The sequence below is a fragment of the Culex pipiens genome, chromosome 2 (genome assembly GCF_016801865.2).
Source record: "Culex pipiens pallens isolate TS chromosome 2, TS_CPP_V2, whole genome shotgun sequence".
In the NCBI taxonomy this organism is placed as follows: domain Eukaryota; kingdom Metazoa; phylum Arthropoda; class Insecta; order Diptera; family Culicidae; genus Culex; species Culex pipiens.
The window spans coordinates 200,167,083-200,186,442 of NC_068938.1; the positions used below are offsets into that span (position 1 = coordinate 200,167,083).

Sequence of the window (19,360 nt, forward strand, 5' to 3'; positions counted from 1 at the left end):
GGCTTGTAAAATATATTTTTCTTGTCCTCAGGTTTTTTTTAATTAAATTTATTAAATAATTTATTATTTCTAGGGTACTTTTTCAAAATGTGTCATGGGTTATGCCGATAGGAAATTTTGTAAAAGTAAGCGAGCATTTATCTCAAAATTGCCGATGTTTCATTATTTGTTATATTAGGCTCTTAAACATGGCTAAGTATCGTAGATATCAATCTAACACCCGAAAACTAACAAAAAAGAGCAATTCTCTGGATTTTTGTTTAACATTCCAACGCCCAAGGCTCCAAAAAAGTTGGAACGGTAACTTCAACTCAATGGTTCTCGGGCATTACTCAACCAATCAAGATGATTCTTCTTTCCAGTAATTTGTTAGGATGTCTAGATGATTCTAGAACTTTGCAGAACTTAATTTGATCAAATCTGTAATTTTTGCGATCAAAAACATCGTTCCAACTTTTTTTTTCCCGTGTTAAAAAAAAATCGCCAAAAATTCCGCGGAGGCAGCTGTTTTTAAAAAAGGTGGAACGATGTTTTCAGTCGCAGAAATTACAGATTTGATCAAATCAAGTTCTGCAAAATTTTAGGATCATCTAGACATTCTTACAAATCACTGGAAAGAAGAATCATCCCGATTAGTTGAGTAATGCCCGAGAACCAGCGAGTTGAAGTTACCGTTCCACCTTTTTTGGGAGGCTAAGTTGGACATGCGTTGGGCGTTCCTGTGTTAAGAAATTAAACTATAGGTTACTAATGCATTGCATTGGCATCTTTGAAAAAATCACCATCCGAATATGGGGGATGTCCCTAAACAATTCAATGAAAATATTCGATTTGATGCTTTATTCGCAAGAAATGCGTTCTTGAAAAACCAGATTTTCTGATCGACTTCGTGTCTTCGGCAATATTGTAAAAAACCTTTTATATGGGCTTTTTACACTAAAATATTGAAAATGCCATCTTTTAGGCTAAGTTGGTCAAACTTCATTTGCCAGTGCTGCCAACATTTTGATAAAGAAATCAAAATGAATGAAAAAGGTTGAAAAATGTCGACAAAAAATGCTTTGACCTAATTTTTAGAACTAAAATTAAATTTGCAATCGAAAAGTGCAAAAATATGTTCAAACAGGAAAAATAAGTTTTTCACTACATCACCAAAATATCGTCTAATTTTCAAGAGACGATAATTTATCAAATATGCGTCTGATTGTCTATGTCCAAAATAGAAATTATTGTAAAATTTTTCAAATCTTTCGAATAAAATCTATAAATCATCCCTTACATTTTATATTGCAAAAAATAGTGTTTTTGGGCCTTTTCAAATGTTGAGGTTGACTTGAAAACTTTGAAAATACTTTTATTCAAATGATCTTTTTTTTACGATTTTTACAAAAATATGATTTATTTGTGCAAGATTATTAAATTTTCGACTTTTTTCAACATTAAATAAAATCGAAAATTGGAAACACTATAAATTGATTTTGACCAACTTGTGCTATTTCTCAAAAGATGCATTTCTTTTTTCATCTGAAACGTATCCTTAAATTAGAATTTTCGAAAATGGTTTTTTTTTTACGATTTCATATTGTGTGTGAAATAAATAAAGCTGAATAAAAAATGGGTATTTTTAAGAGTGTAGCTATTAATCAGAAAATCGGTTCTCAGATACAGATTTTTGAATATTTAAATAGCTGTTATTGTATAGATGAATGCTAAAATTGTATGGAATCTTGTATGAACGAATCAATGATGCAAAATGACTTCTTTGGTCATAGAAAAAGTATACACTACAGTTTCATCAAAATTAAAATGAAAAACAAAAAATAAATTTCCGGAAAAATTGCTCATTTTTAGAAAATGATTTTTACTACAAAAAAAAAACAAGTCTGCTTGAAAAGATTTTTTTTCAAAATGCTATATGTATTATAACAGTTAAGCTGCTATCATCAATGAATTTATGAAAATATTTTTATCCTTAATGTTTTACATATTTTGATTCCCAATAATCCAAATTAGTAAGAAGATTGAATAGTTAAAATTGATTCGATTTTTTCAAAATTTTCATTGAAAATTTAAATTCGGGGAAATTTTGAAGGGATCGAGGCAAAATTTTTAAATTAAATTAGCTTTGGCTTAGTTAAGTGCCTTCTCTGCCTATGTTCGCATAAATGTCCCATATCCAAAAACAGCTGAGAAAAACACGAGGGAAGTTTGTTCCATACATAACGTCATGATTCGAATTCCCGGACGCTTCGAAACCCTGACACCTTCTTGTTTTATCAATTATTTGGATATAAGTTCGCATTATGAATGTCAAAACTGTGTTATTTGATGAATTCTAACATCAAGTTTTATTTAAAGTTTGTTTGAACGCTGTAGTTAATGCCAAAATAATTTTATAAAAGAAAATTATAAGTTTACCAAAAAAGTGAAACATTTCACTGAAATATTTCATAGGCGTCCGATGCACCGGGAAGGCAATGCAGAAATTTAATGTTTTGATTTTCTTTAATTCTAATACATTTTTATATAGAATATCGATAGTTTTGATGTTAACAGCTTATTTGAGACCTAAAGAATGCCATTCACTAGCATTTCCGTCCAAATTTGTGCGGTTCATAAGCAAAATCGAGTGTACGGAATTCGAAGCAATAGTGTCCGGTTTTCGAATCAGCATGTATCAGTGTCCGGGATTTGAAGCACAACATGTCATTTTAATTTTAAAATTCTGATGAAAAAATATTAGAAAGACATACGTTGCATGCATTCTCTTAAAACTGAATGTTTATACAAAAACTATGATGATATTTCTACATTCCCAACTTGTTACACGATTTTTTGCCAGCTATAACAAAAATGATATGCTACTAAGTGTCCGCATTTCGAATCAAGACGTAAGGCTACGTGTCATGTTTTCACGAACAAATTGGATTTTCTCCAGATTTATAGAACAATGTACTGAATATTTTAGGTTTTGACCCAAACTGCAAAAAAAAACTCAAAAGTGATGAAAATGCATGTATGCATATATGAGACATTTATGCGAATAGGGGCAGTTTTGCTGTTTCAAAAAATCCTATTGCTCAGAAAGTTTGTAATAATGTTTCGAAAAATGTGTAAATTTACATCTGTTTATGTGTGATTTTACTTATTCCACATAAGTTGATGTAAATAATATTTAAAAAGAGGTAATGTTCAATCATTATGTTATTCAACTTTCCAAAATTAAACTTTTGTTTTGCTGTTCACTACTGGCACTGACGTCAGTGCTACTGGTTTGACATGGAATATCTAATTATAGAGTTTTTGAAGTTTTGTGATTTTTGGTAATGCTATCTACACAGCAAAAAATCCGATGGTAAAATCGCATGCAAAAGCATGCACATCACCTTCGTCAAAATAAACACTTAATATTACACGTTGCATGTACAATTTTTGTTAACACAAAAAAAAGTTGCAACCGACGGGACTCAAACCCAGCACCAACAGTTAGGACTGGCGCTTTAGCCCGCTCGGCCATCAGACCGATGAAAAATGGAAGGGATAAACGTATATGTGAGCTTGACATTTCGGTCAAGTAGGTTTCCCATACTGATGGGCTACATATTTCAGGGTGTAATATTACACATAATTTCATAAAATAATGCAAAGTTTATTTTACACCCAGGCCTTTTACACGCAGCTGGATTACTACTTTATTTGCTGTGTAGTAAATTTATGTCGTGATTTATTTCCTTAAAACAAAGTTTCTTTAATTATTCTCAAACAAAACGAATTCTCACGAAAACTCAAACCCCCAATCACTTCTGGCAGCCCGAGTTCCATTACGGGCTTAAAATTAAATTGGCTAAATTAAATTTTAAATCGTAATGCGATCGCTCCTGTGCTTCTTCTGCAATCCAATTCCAACCGCCAGAATTGTACAAAAGCTCCCCCCGGTTGCTCTCTAATTTGAAGGAAATGTAACCGGGCTAAAAAGACGAACACGACGACGATAATGCTCACTTGATAGTTCCTTCCTTCCTTCCGCGGGAGTGGGATGAAATGTTCGCTTTTGCTTTCGAGGAGTGTGAGTTAGAGGGGAGGGAAATAAACGAGTATTACCCGTTGAGAAGTTGTAACTTTTCCCAGCGGTTGTTGGATTTACCTCTCATTCATTGCTAACGTTGAATCACTGTGAAAATGTGCGTAAAATATTATTTAAGAGATTTTTCAAAAGTAAAGATTGTAGGTTTAAAAGTTTAAATCATTTTTTCTGTACACAAATTTTCTATTTTTTGTTATTTTATCAAAAGATTTCCACAGTGCAACCTGGGGCACGATTTCCCACCGGAAGTGGATGTTTGGCGTGGGAGGGCCGGTCTCTACTTGAAGACCACTATCGGCTACTACCATTTGCGCTATTGGGCGTCTGTGGTGGATCGTCTAAATGGTGGGTGGGAAGGCTAAGTGAAATCGAATTAGCTTAGCTCGTTTGTGTGAAGTTGAAGGAACCCTCCAGCTCGAAGGCACCATCAACCAGTCATCACCAGCAGGGTAGAAGAAAATACTGTGGGAGTGTGTGTTGGCGCCAAACGTTAGCTTGATGATGGTAATTAATCAAAACCCGGTTTCGGAAGGATTTGGAATATATATCCGCAGTGCGGTGATTAGACCTCACCCCATTGTCCATTGTGCTGTTGACGGCCACGTTGGACGTTGGGCTTGTGGGAACTCTTGCGGGCCTCGGACATTACCTGTGACTCAATTAAGGCGGCAATTTGTAAACAAGATCCTTTGAGGGTACTGCCTTGGGATGTGTATATGCGAAAGACTGCAAGAACATGTCAATGTTTGTGTAATTTCAGTTTTACCTGAATAATTTACGAGCGCCGGTCATTTTATGCTTCAATCAATTTGAAACAATAATTGCATTGCAATCATTATATCAACACAAATAATGTCGAACGCTTTGTCTTATTCTTTAGAGATGGGTTTTCGATCGAAAGGGTAAACCAGGGGTGCCCAACCTTTTGGCCTTGCGGGCCAGATTTGATTTTTCTGAAGTTGTTTCGGGCCGGAAGAAATGTTTTTAAAAGTAAGCAATTTTTTTTCATAAAATTATTGAAATTATTTTTAGAGTAAACAAATTAATAAAAAGTGATGCAAATATGATTAATATATTTCGATTTAAAAAAAAGAAATAAAAAATAACTTTCATAGGCTGGTGTTGATTAATTTGTTTAAAATTTGTTTAAATACCATTCACTTTCAAAAAACATTCAAATTTAATTGGACGTTGCAAGTTTCTTAAAGTTTAATTTCATTTACACAAAAATATCAATGAGGCATGATAAAATTTATTGAAACAAAATTTGGATGCAAATCTTCTTTACAAAAAAAAACACTTTTGCGTTTACCCAAATATTTTACAAGATATTTTAAAGTCATTTTAAATACACAAAAATTTAAACAGTGTAGAGAAATATGTATTGATTAATTTTCAATTCGTTTTTCTTTGAATTTCAAAGTAATTTCTAGACTCATTTTGGGATTATTTTTAATGTTTAAAAATATTTGCAGCAATCTTCTTTTTAAGTATGATCAATTTGCTTTTTTAACCTTTTTTAAACGAAACTATAGCATTGAAAAATTGTTTCGAAAAAATAGACAATTCCTTGCTCACTCATTTATTTAAAAAATCAATATTAATAAAGTTCCTCAGGTAAAAACATTAACAACTGATTGAAATTTAAATTAAGTGTATTTCTGTTCATTTTTGAACAACAATCCAAGTTTTTTCACATAGATATTTCACATTTTTACATTTGTTTTCTTGCGCCATTTTTCAGTTAACTAATTGACTTTGAAAATATCAATATAGAAAAAGTGAGAATTAAATTCAAACATAAAGAATATTTGAATTGAAAAAAAAAATTAAAACTACAAAAGCAAAATCTAAATAATAAGTTAAATAAGCAACATTTTATTTAATGTTTTAGTTATTTAATGTTTCAATTGAAAATTGATCTCAAACTTTTTTTTGTTTGGATGCTGAACTAATTTATTTAATATTTCATGAAGGGCCAGTCATAGAACTATTTTGAAAAGCCGTCGCGGGCCGGATGAAATGACTTCACGGGCCGGACGTTGGGCAGGCCTGGGGTAAACAGTACATTTACGTCAGAACTATATAATTTCCAACACTTTTTGAAGTTTGAATTAGCACTAGCTTCCAAAAAGACACATCACTATTGAACAATTATGAAATTTCGACCCCTCTACGGTTTCCGTGAAACTTTGCTCTAATGGGTATTTTTGGTCCCTGATCCGAATCCAAGAAAATTTTTCGAAACCTCGTAACGGAGAGGCTGTTGGACCCTTCGATGTTTACCAAGAAATGGTTTTTATTGATTTGTAGCTCGAACCGTGTCTTTTGTGTTAAATTGGACGCCCAATTTGATTGCCTATTCAAAATTCCAAAAAGACGTATTTTTTTAACAAAAACTTCTTAAATTGCTGGAATTTTTCCAGTTCTCAGTTAGGCCAATGCAGTTATTTTTCAAAGTTTTAGTCCATCGGCTCTGGACGGAGACATTTGACTGAAAAAAGTGTTTTAAAATCCTTTTTACACTATCTTTTTCTGTTGTTTTGCAATCATTAGTTTTCAAAAAATATAAGATTTGACAAAAACTAAAATGCTAGCAAAAAACAAAACTTTTTGAAAATTTTCAAAAATTGAAAAGATTTTTGAATGAACCCAAACATGCCAGAAAATAATCTCAACACAGGGGAATGCATTTTAAATTGATTTCAGCTGATTGCACTTAAATTTCCATTGAAATTTTTAAGTTTTTGAAAAAATATTTTTTGATTATTAATTATTATTTGCTATATAAGAAATTAACGAAAATGTTTGTTGAAAAAATGATTATTTTTACCATTTTACTAAAACTTAATCGAGTGAACTCGAAAGTATTTTTTTCAGAAAAATCACAAAATTTGCATTATAAATTGCCCTTAGAATGTCTTTGTGGCTCGTGCACTGCTAGAATGAAATTCACATTCAAGCATGGCACGAGCCTCGACAAACGTCCAAAAAGTCATTCTTGTGTAAAGTTTACATTTTGAAAAAAAAAAAGAGTTTTAGGGATTAAAACTGTGAAAAAGTGGTCAAATATGATCATCACCACCTTTTCAAAAACTGTTTCGCACTTGCCTTGCAGGATTATTCGTGTTTTGAGCGTCATTTTTGTTCCGTAATTGGTAGAGGTGGGCAAAAAAGAGCGAGCCGCTCAAAGAGCCGGTTCACTAAAAAGAGCGAACGAACCATGGCTCACAAAAAAAGAGCCGCGGTTCTTTTTGAAACTATTTTCTGAAGTTTTATAAATATAATTCATTTAATTTTCAACAAATTGTAGTAGAAAACTAACATTTTCCATTCTCAAAAACATTCTTTCAAATATTTTAATGCATAAATTAATGTCAAATTTGTCAAATCTGTCCTATGGTGTACTTTAGGATACAAAAATATGGAATACAAATTTGAGCATTTCATATTGCTTAGCTTGGAAAATTTTACCAAAAATCTACTAAATAGCCCAGGAGATAGTGGAAAAAATCCTCTTGTCCGATTAAGCTTTAGTATTACACGCAGAAAAATAAGGCATATTTGAATCAACAAAACGTTTTGTTGATTTGAAAATCAAGATTTTTGTTGAATCAACGCTAAACGTCAAAGCAACTTTTTCAAAAAAAACAAGAGATTTTTGTGGAATTGAGAAAATCAAGGTGTGTTTCTCGAAATAATTTTAGTATTTTAATATTTTACCAGAAATAAACCCAATTTGGTAATATTAATATCAATTTTCTTCAAAATCCTAAATTTAAGTTTGGGTGACATCCAACTTTTTCAACGTTTAGATTCAAATAGAAATCTTGACTTAGAGACCTCTAAGACCTATGGTTTTTAAACGCAGGTATGTCCTTAAACGCAAAAAAAAACGCAGTAATCTTAAAAAAAATCAGTTTTTTTCTTCAAATAATTCTTAAAAGGCCAATAAAAAACCTAAAAACACCAATCATAAAAATAGCCTTTTCATCAAAATTTTGAAAAAGAGCGAAAGAGCCGTTCAAAAGAACTGCTCTTTTTAATGAGCGAGCGAAAATGAGCGGCTCCAAATAAAGAGCGATTTTGCTCACCTCTAGTAATTGGTGTTTTTTAATGATTTTATAATCTTAATTAATTGTTTTGTGATTTTCAAAGCCCTTCCCACATCAGTGTTTATCGGAAGGCACGAAGTCGTGTAAATTGAGCATTTATTTTTCGAATTTTTCTCTAATCTAATCTAATCTAATCAGACCCTAGCGCAGCCAATCTTTCGAAGGGATCCTGGAGAGTGCCTTAGGTTAGATGACGCCTAGCACTCTTCTTGTCATTTATTAACATTTGTAGTGCGCCACCTCATTAGAATGCATTGAAACATCACAAGCGTTAAAGCGGCCAGGCCTACTGCGTAAAGCCGTATCGCAGAGATGACTCGTAATTGGGTTGAGTTTGAGCACTGAGTGTTCGAACAACAACACAATTCTGAATCGACAGGGGAGGAAGAAGCGTGGGGACACACCACCATACGCTCCGTGATTTGGTTGTATTCGTTGGGAGCACCATGCTAAGAAGGTTTGGTACTCCGGGACCCTCTGGGATGGGACATTGTATTTCCACGAATGCCCTGGACACTATTTGCCGTGGTTATAGCGCCACAACTCGCTCTCTGTAACAGTATTCCTAATTCCAGTCCACGCTCACCAGGTCGTCATGGCCTAGTGGTTAGCATTTCTGCTTACCAATCCAAAGGACGGGGGATCGAACCCCGCCTCAAGCGACTTTGATTTTTCGTTCATATTCATCATTTCAAATTTATGTGTTCTTAACTTTCTCGTTGGGAGCAGATGGGAATCGAACCCAGAACCATTCGCATACAAAGCGAACACCGTAACCAGTCAGCCACGGCCGCTCCACATTTATTTTTCGAATTTTTCTGGTGAAAAAGTCCTCCTTTCTATATCATCTTTGATCAAAAGGCACGCTGATGGTTTTATCGTCTTAGTAATCGTGGTGCAAAAAGTTTTTAAAATAACTGTGCGTGGTGTTTTGGTGAGTTAATTAGAAAGACCTTCCCATAGCATCGTAGTTCGGAGGGCTCGGCGACGGGTTTATTATGTGAGTCTTCCCCATAGTATCGTAGCTCGGGAGGCATCGACAAACTAATGCCTTGTCCTACTAAACCAAAAAATATTAATCCCGTGATGCTTGAAGGAGATGCTGTGGATTCAACGGTCTCATGCGGTGTCAACAGGTATATAGCGAAAAGCTGTTCCTCGTTTTTGTTAAACTACGGGCTTCTTGGCAAGGCGCCGGTATTGACTAATAAATTAAGGATCTTCAGAGGTTAAACAGTGAACGATGGTTGGCTTCCAATGATCATTTTTGATTTGCTGTTTAACTTCAGCTGATCGGTCAATAACGGAGTAGCAGCTCATTGACAATCAACCATGCTCATTTAATTGGACGCTCAAATTTTACAAAAAAAAAGTCAATTTTAACACCAAATGCCTATCTTTCCACGGTTTCGGGCTAAAATCACTGAAAAGCGTGTTTAAAAAAATCCAGAAACCGTCACGAGTTATCAAAAATGAACCTTGGATTCGTGATCAGGGATAAAAAATAGCCCTTAGAGCAAAGTTTCACGAAAATTGTCGGGGCAACTGCTGTGTGAGTTGGTGGAGAATTACTTGTTATGTCCATTATTTTCTCGGTTTGATATGTTATCAATTTGAAATTTTATAAATTTTTGGTCTAAAGAATTAGCTATACAAAAAAACTCTTCGGAAAAGATTTGTGCAAAAGAAAAAAAATACGGAAAAAATAAGTCTACTATTAGGAGATTTTAGGAGCACATGGGAAACAATTTGATTTTCGCTTGATAAATGTCCTATGTCACAAAAGCATAAACATTGGACAGTTATGCACAGATGGACAGGGCAAAAGAAACCGTAAAGCTACGATATCTTACATGTTGTAGGAAACATCGGTAGACATGCTTCTACAAAACAAGTATATCTCAAGCCACAAAATATATGCGCCAGCATTCTCGTGCCTGTATTTGAAGCTCAACTTAACAACTTGTCGACTTGGCGACGAAGCGTCGAAAATCGATGCAGTGTGGTTTTTTTGACGATTTTTCCGATGAAAATTCATGCTGAATCGTAATGAGTTGCTTTGGAGAATTTGAACGGTTCGCGTCGCGGTAAACAAGCCGGATTTTCGTTGCCGTTTCCGTCTTTGTTTCCCCCCCGATTGTGTGTGTATTTCGACCCGGGTGATTTCGGGATGTTTGACAGTTGCTTTGGAGAATTTGAACGGTTCGCGTCGCGGTAAACAAGCCGGATTTTCGTTGCCGTTTCCGTCTCTGTTTCCCCCCCCCCCCCCCCCGATTGTGTGTGTATTTCGATGCGATGTTTGACAGTTGCTTTGGAGAATTTGAACGGTTCGCGTCGCGGTCAGCAAGCCGGATTTTCGTTGCCGTTTCCGTCTTTTTTCCCCCCGATTGTGGGTGTTTTTCGGTCCGAGCGGTTTCGCGTTTTCGCATTTTATTTGGTTTTATCATTCCACAGCCGGCTGTCTAAGATTGAATCATTTATGCTAAACTTAACACCAAATAACCGGGAATAATCTCATCCGCATCCTCCGACTGTTTGCCTTGAGAATGCATAATACATCACATCATTAAACAAAATTTATTGATTATTGGGTCGCATCATCATCCTCTATGATGAATCCTGGCCATTACCCTTTCCCACTAACAAAATCCCAAGTAGAAGTAGTTTTCCGGCACACGTGGGGGTGTGGATATCGTATAGAACCCACCCTTTGTAGCAACCTGTGCTAACTAACATTCCCGTCCCAATCCCCCCGAGATCTACAAACTGACATGGCGGGCGCCGTTGGTGGCCAATGACTGTAACCTATTTGCTTCAGATCTAGTTTTAATGATCTTGATGTTTTATCTTTTCAACGCATTCATACATGCTGTTGATAAGGGAAACACCATTAGATCGTTTAAGCGTATGGTCAGTTGTATTGATAGGATATTACGGTCCTGTTCAGCAACGGAGAAGGACAACCATGGATGGTCTCTCATGCTCATGCTCATGCTCTGAAAATTCATGCTGAATCGTAATATTTACGAAGATGGAAATGACGTCCAGCCATAAAGTAAAACCAATACCTTTCTTTAGTAAGAAAGGCAAAACACGGTAATTTGTGAAAATTTTTAAAATTTAAAAAAAAAAACTCCAATGAATTGAAAAAGCATACAAAATTTCAATTCGTATTGCTTATTGCAAATTTTAAAAATTTGAGTATTTTCGAAAAAATACTATATTTTGTGAACAATTTTTAGTACATACAGTGGATTCTCTGGCTGTCGATCTTCTCGATATCAATATTGCTCCAGCTGTCAATAAAATTTTCAGTCATCCCTTCAATAAGATTGCTTTGATTTTTCGTTCTATAATTTGATAACTCCCTCTCTCGACGGTCCCTTCAATATCGACAACGAGAGAGTCTACTGTATTTATACTTTGAAACTAACTACATTTTCAAAAAATATATTCTTGGTGAAAACATTGAAAATGGTTGAATTAATCGATTTTTGATTTTTTTTAAAAATTAGTTATCGTCCATTATCGGCGATAAGATTATCGCCGATAGAATTATCGAAATAACGATAACAACAGATTATTTTTATCGTGCCGACGATAACGATAACCATTATCGTTGTCGTCAGACGATAATTTTATCGATTAACAAGCCTTACCCGACAAACTTCGTTTTGACTTTTTTTTTTGTTTCTTGCTTGTTCGCTAATTCAGCCTCCTGTGATCAAAATTTGATATTACGTAACATTTCCCATACAATCTGCAGATCTTCCGGAATCGGTTCCAGAGTGGCCAAAGTGTCAATTAGTTAGCGTATAAACCTTCCTTAGGCTAATACGAACCCAACGCAACAAAGAGCGCTCCGATCCGACGCTCCGTATTGAACTGATTCGCGTTCGAACAAAACCGTCGTAATTTTTTATATGTATAGATAATCTTGGATATTATGAATTGATGCAATAATTTGGATCTTCTGAAACGTTTTTAAGTGAATCCAAAATTGCAAAAAAATATTTCCTCTCACAGTGAACGCAACAGATTTTCCGGCAACTTTCTCTACCGGCGAGCACAGTAATCGCAAACCGCCAATGCATACACGACTTTTGTGCCATCTGGCACACGGCAAAGTAATAATTTAGTGCTTAACTTGGACGAAAAAGTTTGCTAACGAATGGGGTCCCCATGACTTATGGTAATTAAACAAGTTCTTTTTTGTGTGTGTGCGCTTTGCCGGAGCCCATTTATCATTTTGCAGCACAAATGCAGTTTGAAAAAGTTTTAATAGAAACATTAATTCTTTCAGGAAGTCTACATTGAAAGAATTGTTTGGTTTGCAGATTAATTCTTAGGCGAAGATTGAACCAAATCACATCGAACTGACCTCACAAACAAAATACGACAATGCTAGGTGTAAACAATAAATAAAGCTTATCTTTTAATGCCAAGGCAGGATCACGTTCCACGTCGTGGTGCCACTCTGCTGGTGGCGGCCACGTTTCCCTTTGGTCACGACTTTAGGGCTGATTTAAAGCTCCACAGGCGTCTGCTTGAACACGCAAAAGCAAACAAATTTCCACGCGCGCGAGTCGTCAGTTTTGTTTGTCTACAGCAAGGAATGGGGAGAAAATTTGCTGTAAACAAAAGGGGGAGGAAAAGCCGCCATGGGTCGGATTACGCGGTTTATAATTGAATTATGAGCGCTAAGCTGGATTAGAGAATCGGACGGGTAGGCTCGACATTACAACAAAGTGCAGTCGGGTCAGTTAGTTATTTGAGGCTCATTTTCTTACTTTCTGGTATGCTTATAGAAAAGAGTAACAACTTACGGGAAAAGTTCTGTTAATATTTATACCTACTTGCAATAAATTTTTTTTTTCCCTTTTCCAATAATATTTCGGGTTGATAGGTTCTTCAACAGAAATCAACACGAAATTTTTAAGGAATCATTTTTTATTTATTTCTGAGCTGCTTCATCCTCATCAATTCACGCTCCGAGATTCCCTAAGACGTAGCCGACTTGAGGTACGCAATCAGGTCGGCCCTCTCGGCCGGTTTCTTTATCCCCGGGAAGACCATCTTCGTGCCCGGGATGTACTTCTTCGGGTTCTCCAGGTACTCGAACAGCGTGTCCTCGGTCCAGACGATGCCCTTGTTCTTGTTCGCGTCCGTGTACTTGTACCCGGCGGCCTGGCCCGTCTTCCGGCCCATCAGCCCGTGCAGGTTGGGCCCCACCTGGTGCTTGCCGCCGGCCGACACCGTGTGGCACTGGGCGCACCGCTGCACGAACAGCTTCTTGCCCTTCTCGACGTCTCCGGCCGGAACTCCCATTTTCGCTTCTTGTGGGTTGTTGGAAACTGTTGATTTTCTCTCGAACGACGGAAATAAGCTGCGATTGTGACAGTTGCTTCCGCTCGGTTTGCTGGAACTTTCGAAAATGATGTCAGTGGCATGGCTTGCTGAGGTTTTGGGCAACCAAAACTAGGAATAAAACTTCATGTGTTTGCCATGTGTGGCTCATTTTACAATCATTGCCTAAAGTTAAAATTCAATTCCACTCAGAACATTAGGATTTAATGTCTGCCAATGATGCACCGCACCATTCACGTGCCTTAATTCAGAGTGCTTTCCCGGCGGCGACAACCGGTGCAATCCCCTGCCCGGATGGCCTTCGGATGCCACCGTCACCAGCACCGGGCTGAACCCACCACGTGACCCGGCGAAAAGTTTTGCAATGAAATGCAATAATCCTATTAAACTGAGAGCCTTCATTAGATTGGCACATTTCAATCAGGGCTGTTGATATGAGTGTGATGCAAGGTTTGATGTTGTTTTGTGACACAGTTTGGGCGTTTTAGTATTGTATTGTGAAGGTTGACTAATGAAAGTGAATTAGTTTTCAGGGAACATGAACAGGATTCGAATTTAATTAAGATTAAATTGATTTCAAAAGAACCCTTATATAATTAGATTTATACGCTAGCTCATCTAGGGTCAAAATGAATTCAATCAAATATCGATTTTGTTGGTTGGGAGTCGTGGAGTAATTCGCAAATTATTTTAAAATTTTTTTTTGCAATTTTTTGTCGAGGATGCAGCATAATCACTCATAATTTGTCAAAGTTTGTTACTTAAATTTTACAGCTTTCAGTTGTGATTGCAAAAAAGAAAACTTATTTCAAGTTTCGTTTCTAAATAGAAGAATCATAAAATAATCAATACATCGTCAGTTGTGTGCTATCTTGTGACATAGACCATTTTGGTCGAAAATGAGTTAATGATGACGTTTTGCTATACTTAACAAACACTACAAGATGCTTTAACCCGATTTTGGAAACTCGCTTCCGTTTCCCGGATATCGCAATACACACTTGTGACATAGACCAATTTATCATCAAAATGATTGTGCACACTTGTGACACGTCATACATGTTGTTGGAAAATGTGGAAAATTTCTCTTGTTTTTCTCAAATTTATGTTGATACACATTTTCTGAAGGCAATGCAATCTTTTGTTTTTGAAAATATACTGATTAAGTCGGTTAAACTATTGATTTAAGCCTATTTAAGTTTGTATGGGAATTCTGTGCACACTTGTGACACGTAGTACAATTTTACTTTCGAAGCACACTTGTGACACGTGCTTTTCTGATTTTTGTTTACATAATTTACTGTAACTTTTAACTGGTGTAACCTAATTAGTTGAAACTTGGAGCGTTTTTTAAGCGATAGTATACGAACCGATTGCTTCAAAAAGTTTGGCTCTACCATTCATAGTTTTGAAAATATTTATCATCAAACTTTAAAAATCGATTTTCTCGAAAAGTATTAAATGGTCGTTGTCACAAGATAGCACACAGCTGACGACATGCTAACAGTTTTATTACATACTTCCTAAATTCCTTGAAAATCTGAAAATGCATTACCATTTCAAGAGTTAATATTAGGATGTAACAAAATGGTCGAATTTTTCGACTATTTCAGGGCATGATCCCTTAGGTGTACTGAGCCCGAATCCCAAATATGAGCTTGATTGTTTGCGGCAGGACATGGCACTTAGAAGTTTAAATGGGAACCCGTAAAATCGGTGCGTTTTGGTTTTTTCAGGGAACAACCTTGTCGAAGAGTGCGAAAAGATTCGTTCACTATTTCAAATGTTACAGAATTTATAACAACACCGCTGAAAACAAAAACTTTTTCTTCACCCTCTTCTGGCAGCACTTGCTGCTACGGCAGGGTAGGCGTCGCGACGCTTATGCAACCAAGCAAGCTGTTGTTTGCCAGAAGAGCTTGAAGAAAAAGTTAAAGTTTTCAGTGGCAGTGTTATAAATTCTGTAACATTTTAATATCTGACGAATCTTTTCGCACTCTTCGACAAAAGTTGTTTCCTGGAACACGAACCACGAACTATGATCTCGTGACATTTTTTGAAAAATGCAAAAATCGTTAAGGGGTTCAAAACTGTCAAAAACCAAAACGCACAAAGTAAAGTAAAATTCTTCATTCTTCATTTGTTAAACTTAGTGTGTTAAAAATGGGTATATTTCCCCTGCTCCTTCTCAACGAAAAATGCTGAAAAAATCTCTGTCCATTACAAAAACCCAAAAAAGCCGCCTAAACAACGCATTAGTCGAGAGATCCAACCGTGACCCTAACCTTTCCCTTGAGATATAAATTAGCATCCCCTTAACACACAGTAAAGTAGCCGGCATGACGTTAGAATAGCATCTTATTTTCTTCTTTTCATTTTTCGCAACAACCAAAAAAATCTCTGTGTAGATGATACTGTAGCAAAACGTTGGTAGTCCGCTCGAAATGTAGCTGTGAAAACAAAAAAAAAAGAATCATTTTCAAATGATATTTTCTTTCTTTTCTTTCTCGCGTCCCGCGACACCCCGACTTGCGACAACAACAACTACAAACACTGCCCTGCTGCCGCTGCTGCTGCTATCCGTCGTTAACTACCACCCACCGCCCACCGCCTACTACTGCCGTTGCCACCCACCACCATCACCACCACCTCTCTTCCACTACTAACATTGCGCTCGACTGAACAATTGACCTTCCCCTTAACCTGCAACAACAAAAAATAAAACAACCCACAATAATTACACTCTCAACCAAAATTACACCATTCTTACGCGCTGCAACTGACACACACACACACACACGCGCGCGCATCTTTTGTATCACACACACACACACACCGCCCGCAACAACAACGACGTTGGCTTCGTAAATTCAAATTAAAAATAATTAGGAAAGCGCTTTATCATTGTCAGCGACATCAAGAAAACAGGTACTTTCTTCCTCTTTCTCTCTCAAACGCAGTTTTTTTTCTTCTAGTATGAGTGTGTTATTTAGTAGCTGGTTAGTAGGCCGTTCTCTCTCTCTCCATCGAATCTTTTCGAATGTTTAAACATCAGTTAAACTTTAGCCTTTTTAGAATGTTCTGCTAGACTAGAAAGTTAGTGGTCCTTTCTCGCTTCTCTTCCTGTTGTCTTTTCATATTTAAATTCACTGCAACAAGTTATGAGGAAATAAGGGCCCGCGCACAAGAATTCAACTGTCAGTGCACATATTGTTCTCGTTTTGAGCGGAATTGTCGCCAAAAGTTGCTAGTTTTTTTTGGCTGGTCGAGCGCGGAAATTTCACTAGCGATAGTTAGTAACGAAGCTGTTGCGTTTGTATAGTTTGTGTTTTTGGAGTTATTGTTTGTGATCTGTTTTTAAATTTGTTATCTATGGAGAAACAGTTGTTTAGAAAAAATAAAAAAAGGGTTGCTAATAAAATGCCATGGAAAAAATGCTTCAATGGCGGCGCATGGAATTTTACAGATTTGTGTTATTCTTAGAAATGTGCTTTCAACCGTAAAATTTTGATAAAAATAAGTGCTAACAAACTGATGACAATTTTAAACAGTTCTCTACACATTCATTGAATAAAGGTATGTTGATGTCATGTAGAATTTAAGTAGATTGTGGTGTTAATGGTTAAAAGGATTTCAAGAAGAAATTATTATATTTTTTGACAATATTAAAGTTGAGTGTTGCACCTAAAAAAAATCTTCGTGACACTACACATTAGAACAAAATCGGACGATCTTATATTTTATATTTATATAAAATGATGAAATTTGAAATATAAAAAAAAACTAATCCAAGTACCATTCTTCTCCATCGAAATTGCGTTACCAGTACATTTTGCTGGAGACGCATGGTACTTCAAGTTCAATAATGTACCGAATTCTGATATTTTTTTTCTCAAATTATCATATCTTAGAATTACTGCTATGTATATTCACCATTTTTAGATATTTTATGTACCCTCCTGTAAAATCATAGAAAATTATTTTCAGCTATGAGTTGGCTATGAGCTCTTTGGGACCGAGACCAGCAAACAAAGAGAGAGCATTCAGCTATGTTTTTTTTTTAAGATTTCTTAGTTATTTCAAAAGCCCAACGAATCAGCCGTTACGGAGATATAATTTTTTGAAAAATGCAAATCTTTAAAAAAACGCAATTTTTGGACCACCCTATTTCGGATAGGATCACCTTAATAGCCATACAAGTCTATAAACATTGTTGGAAGGTATCCGTACAAAAGTGGTATGAAAGTAATCGAAAATCTGTGTCTCGATAAGAAATTTTCTGATCAATGTTTGTTGTCTCTGAAAAAGACAGGAAACAATGTTACACTCTGCAAAAATTGTATCCATTTCTTAGATTTATCAATCGCTGAATTAACTTAATATTAATATTTTTATATTTTTGATATTTTTAGATATTTTGTTTTAGGGATCCTAAAAGGCATATTCTGAACCATAATGTGGCACAAATTTTGCAGTCGAGTTATGATTAAACTAATATTTTTTTGAAAAAATAAAATTCCCTGCAATTTTTTTTCAACATATTTTTGCCTTTCTCACCTCAATGAGTAAAAGCTATCGAGAAATTAAAAGTTAAACTTTTCGAAGTGCCATGGGAACCTTCACAGCAACTGCACAGAAAGTTTAACTCCATGTTGCACACACTCTCACTTTTAATTTCTCGATATACTCACTCGAAAAATGAACTTCTGAAGAGCGAGATTTTCGCCAATGTGAAACAGGTCGTATCATGGATGAAACTTTTTGCGTGTGTTGGTGTATACTTGAAATAATCTCACATCTTTTTGCAGCAGCCTCCAACACCCATACTCCCACAGGTCAAAAGTTATGGAATTGCATGCGGTATTAACTTTTTAGGAAATGAAGTTGTAAATTTGATTAAGAAAATAATTAAATAAAACATTGAAAAAGGGAAGATTTCGTTTACTCTGTGACCAATACGTCAAATGCTGTATCAAGTAGGCGATTACCAGTTTAACCCCCAATCCGACAATTTGAAAAGAGAAAATTCATTCTATACGGCACTTTTCATTTAATTTTTTTGTCTTTCATATATTACATATCGACTGAAATTTGAGTAAGTACGTAGTTCTGTGAAAATTATGAGTATTTTCATAAAAATATATCACTGTCGAAATGTATGAAAAAACCCGATCATTTGATACCCATTAGAGCGTCCAATTTCCCGGGGTTACAAAATTCCCGGGAAACGGGAAATTTTCAACAAATTTCCCGGGAATTCCCGGGAAATTTGAAATTTATCGATAATTGTTCTGGTCCTGGTTTTGGTTGATATTTTTCAACAAAATAGTATAAAATAACAACAATAATGGTCAAAATAAGTGTTAGGTTCAATTAAAGCCTTCGCCGCTTGTAAAAAAATACAACTTCAAGAAAAAATATAAATTTTCCTAATATATAAGCTGTTATTCAATTTGTTCAAAATACCAAAAAATAATGATTTGTATTTTGTATTGATAATAACAGTGTTTGGAAAGTGAGTAAAGTTAATCCATGCTCCTAAACGGTAAAATTACTATTTGAGTATTTGAAATATGTTTGCATTTTTTGTGCACTTTTTATATAATACGAAGCAGTTTTTAATGAATTTTTCAATGATTCGGGATAATACAAGAATTCAGTAAAAATAATTTTCATAGAAAAAAAAGTTGTTTATTAGTTTCAGATTTAAACCTTACGCCCTTATTTGCTTTAGTGCTCTATAAGTTTTTAACATTTGACTGTAATTTCTCGAACACTTTTAAACAAATTATCC

The 19,360-nt window shown here is 35.5% G+C and overlaps 2 protein-coding genes across 8 annotated transcripts in view; one reads left to right on the forward strand and one right to left on the reverse strand.

Annotated features, from left to right (window-relative positions):
* Positions 1 to 19,360, forward strand: part of LOC120419151 (uncharacterized) — a 274,388-nt gene that overhangs the window by 179,691 nt on the left and 75,337 nt on the right. For 3 of the 7 annotated variants that reach the window (XM_052707582.1, XM_039581791.2, XM_039581793.2), the window contains one exon: positions 16,456 to 16,494. The exons of the other annotated variants lie outside the window; for them this stretch is intronic. In XM_052707582.1, coding sequence (XP_052563542.1) covers positions 16,456 to 16,494 — 39 coding nt within the window. The remainder of the gene's footprint in view (positions 1 to 16,455; positions 16,495 to 19,360) is intronic. 7 annotated transcript variants of the gene reach the window in all.
* Positions 13,165 to 13,615, reverse strand: LOC120419153 (cytochrome c-2). The gene has a single exon (XM_039581797.2). The coding sequence runs from the start codon at positions 13,525 to 13,527 to the stop codon at positions 13,201 to 13,203; it is 327 nt and encodes a 108-aa protein (XP_039437731.1). The 5' UTR covers positions 13,528 to 13,615; the 3' UTR covers positions 13,165 to 13,200.

Excerpts from the sequence above, each read along its gene's own strand:
- LOC120419153 (XM_039581797.2), bottom strand. The coding sequence starts at position 13,527 with ATGGGAGTTCCGGCCGGAGACGTCGAGAAGGGCAAGAAGCTGTTCGTG.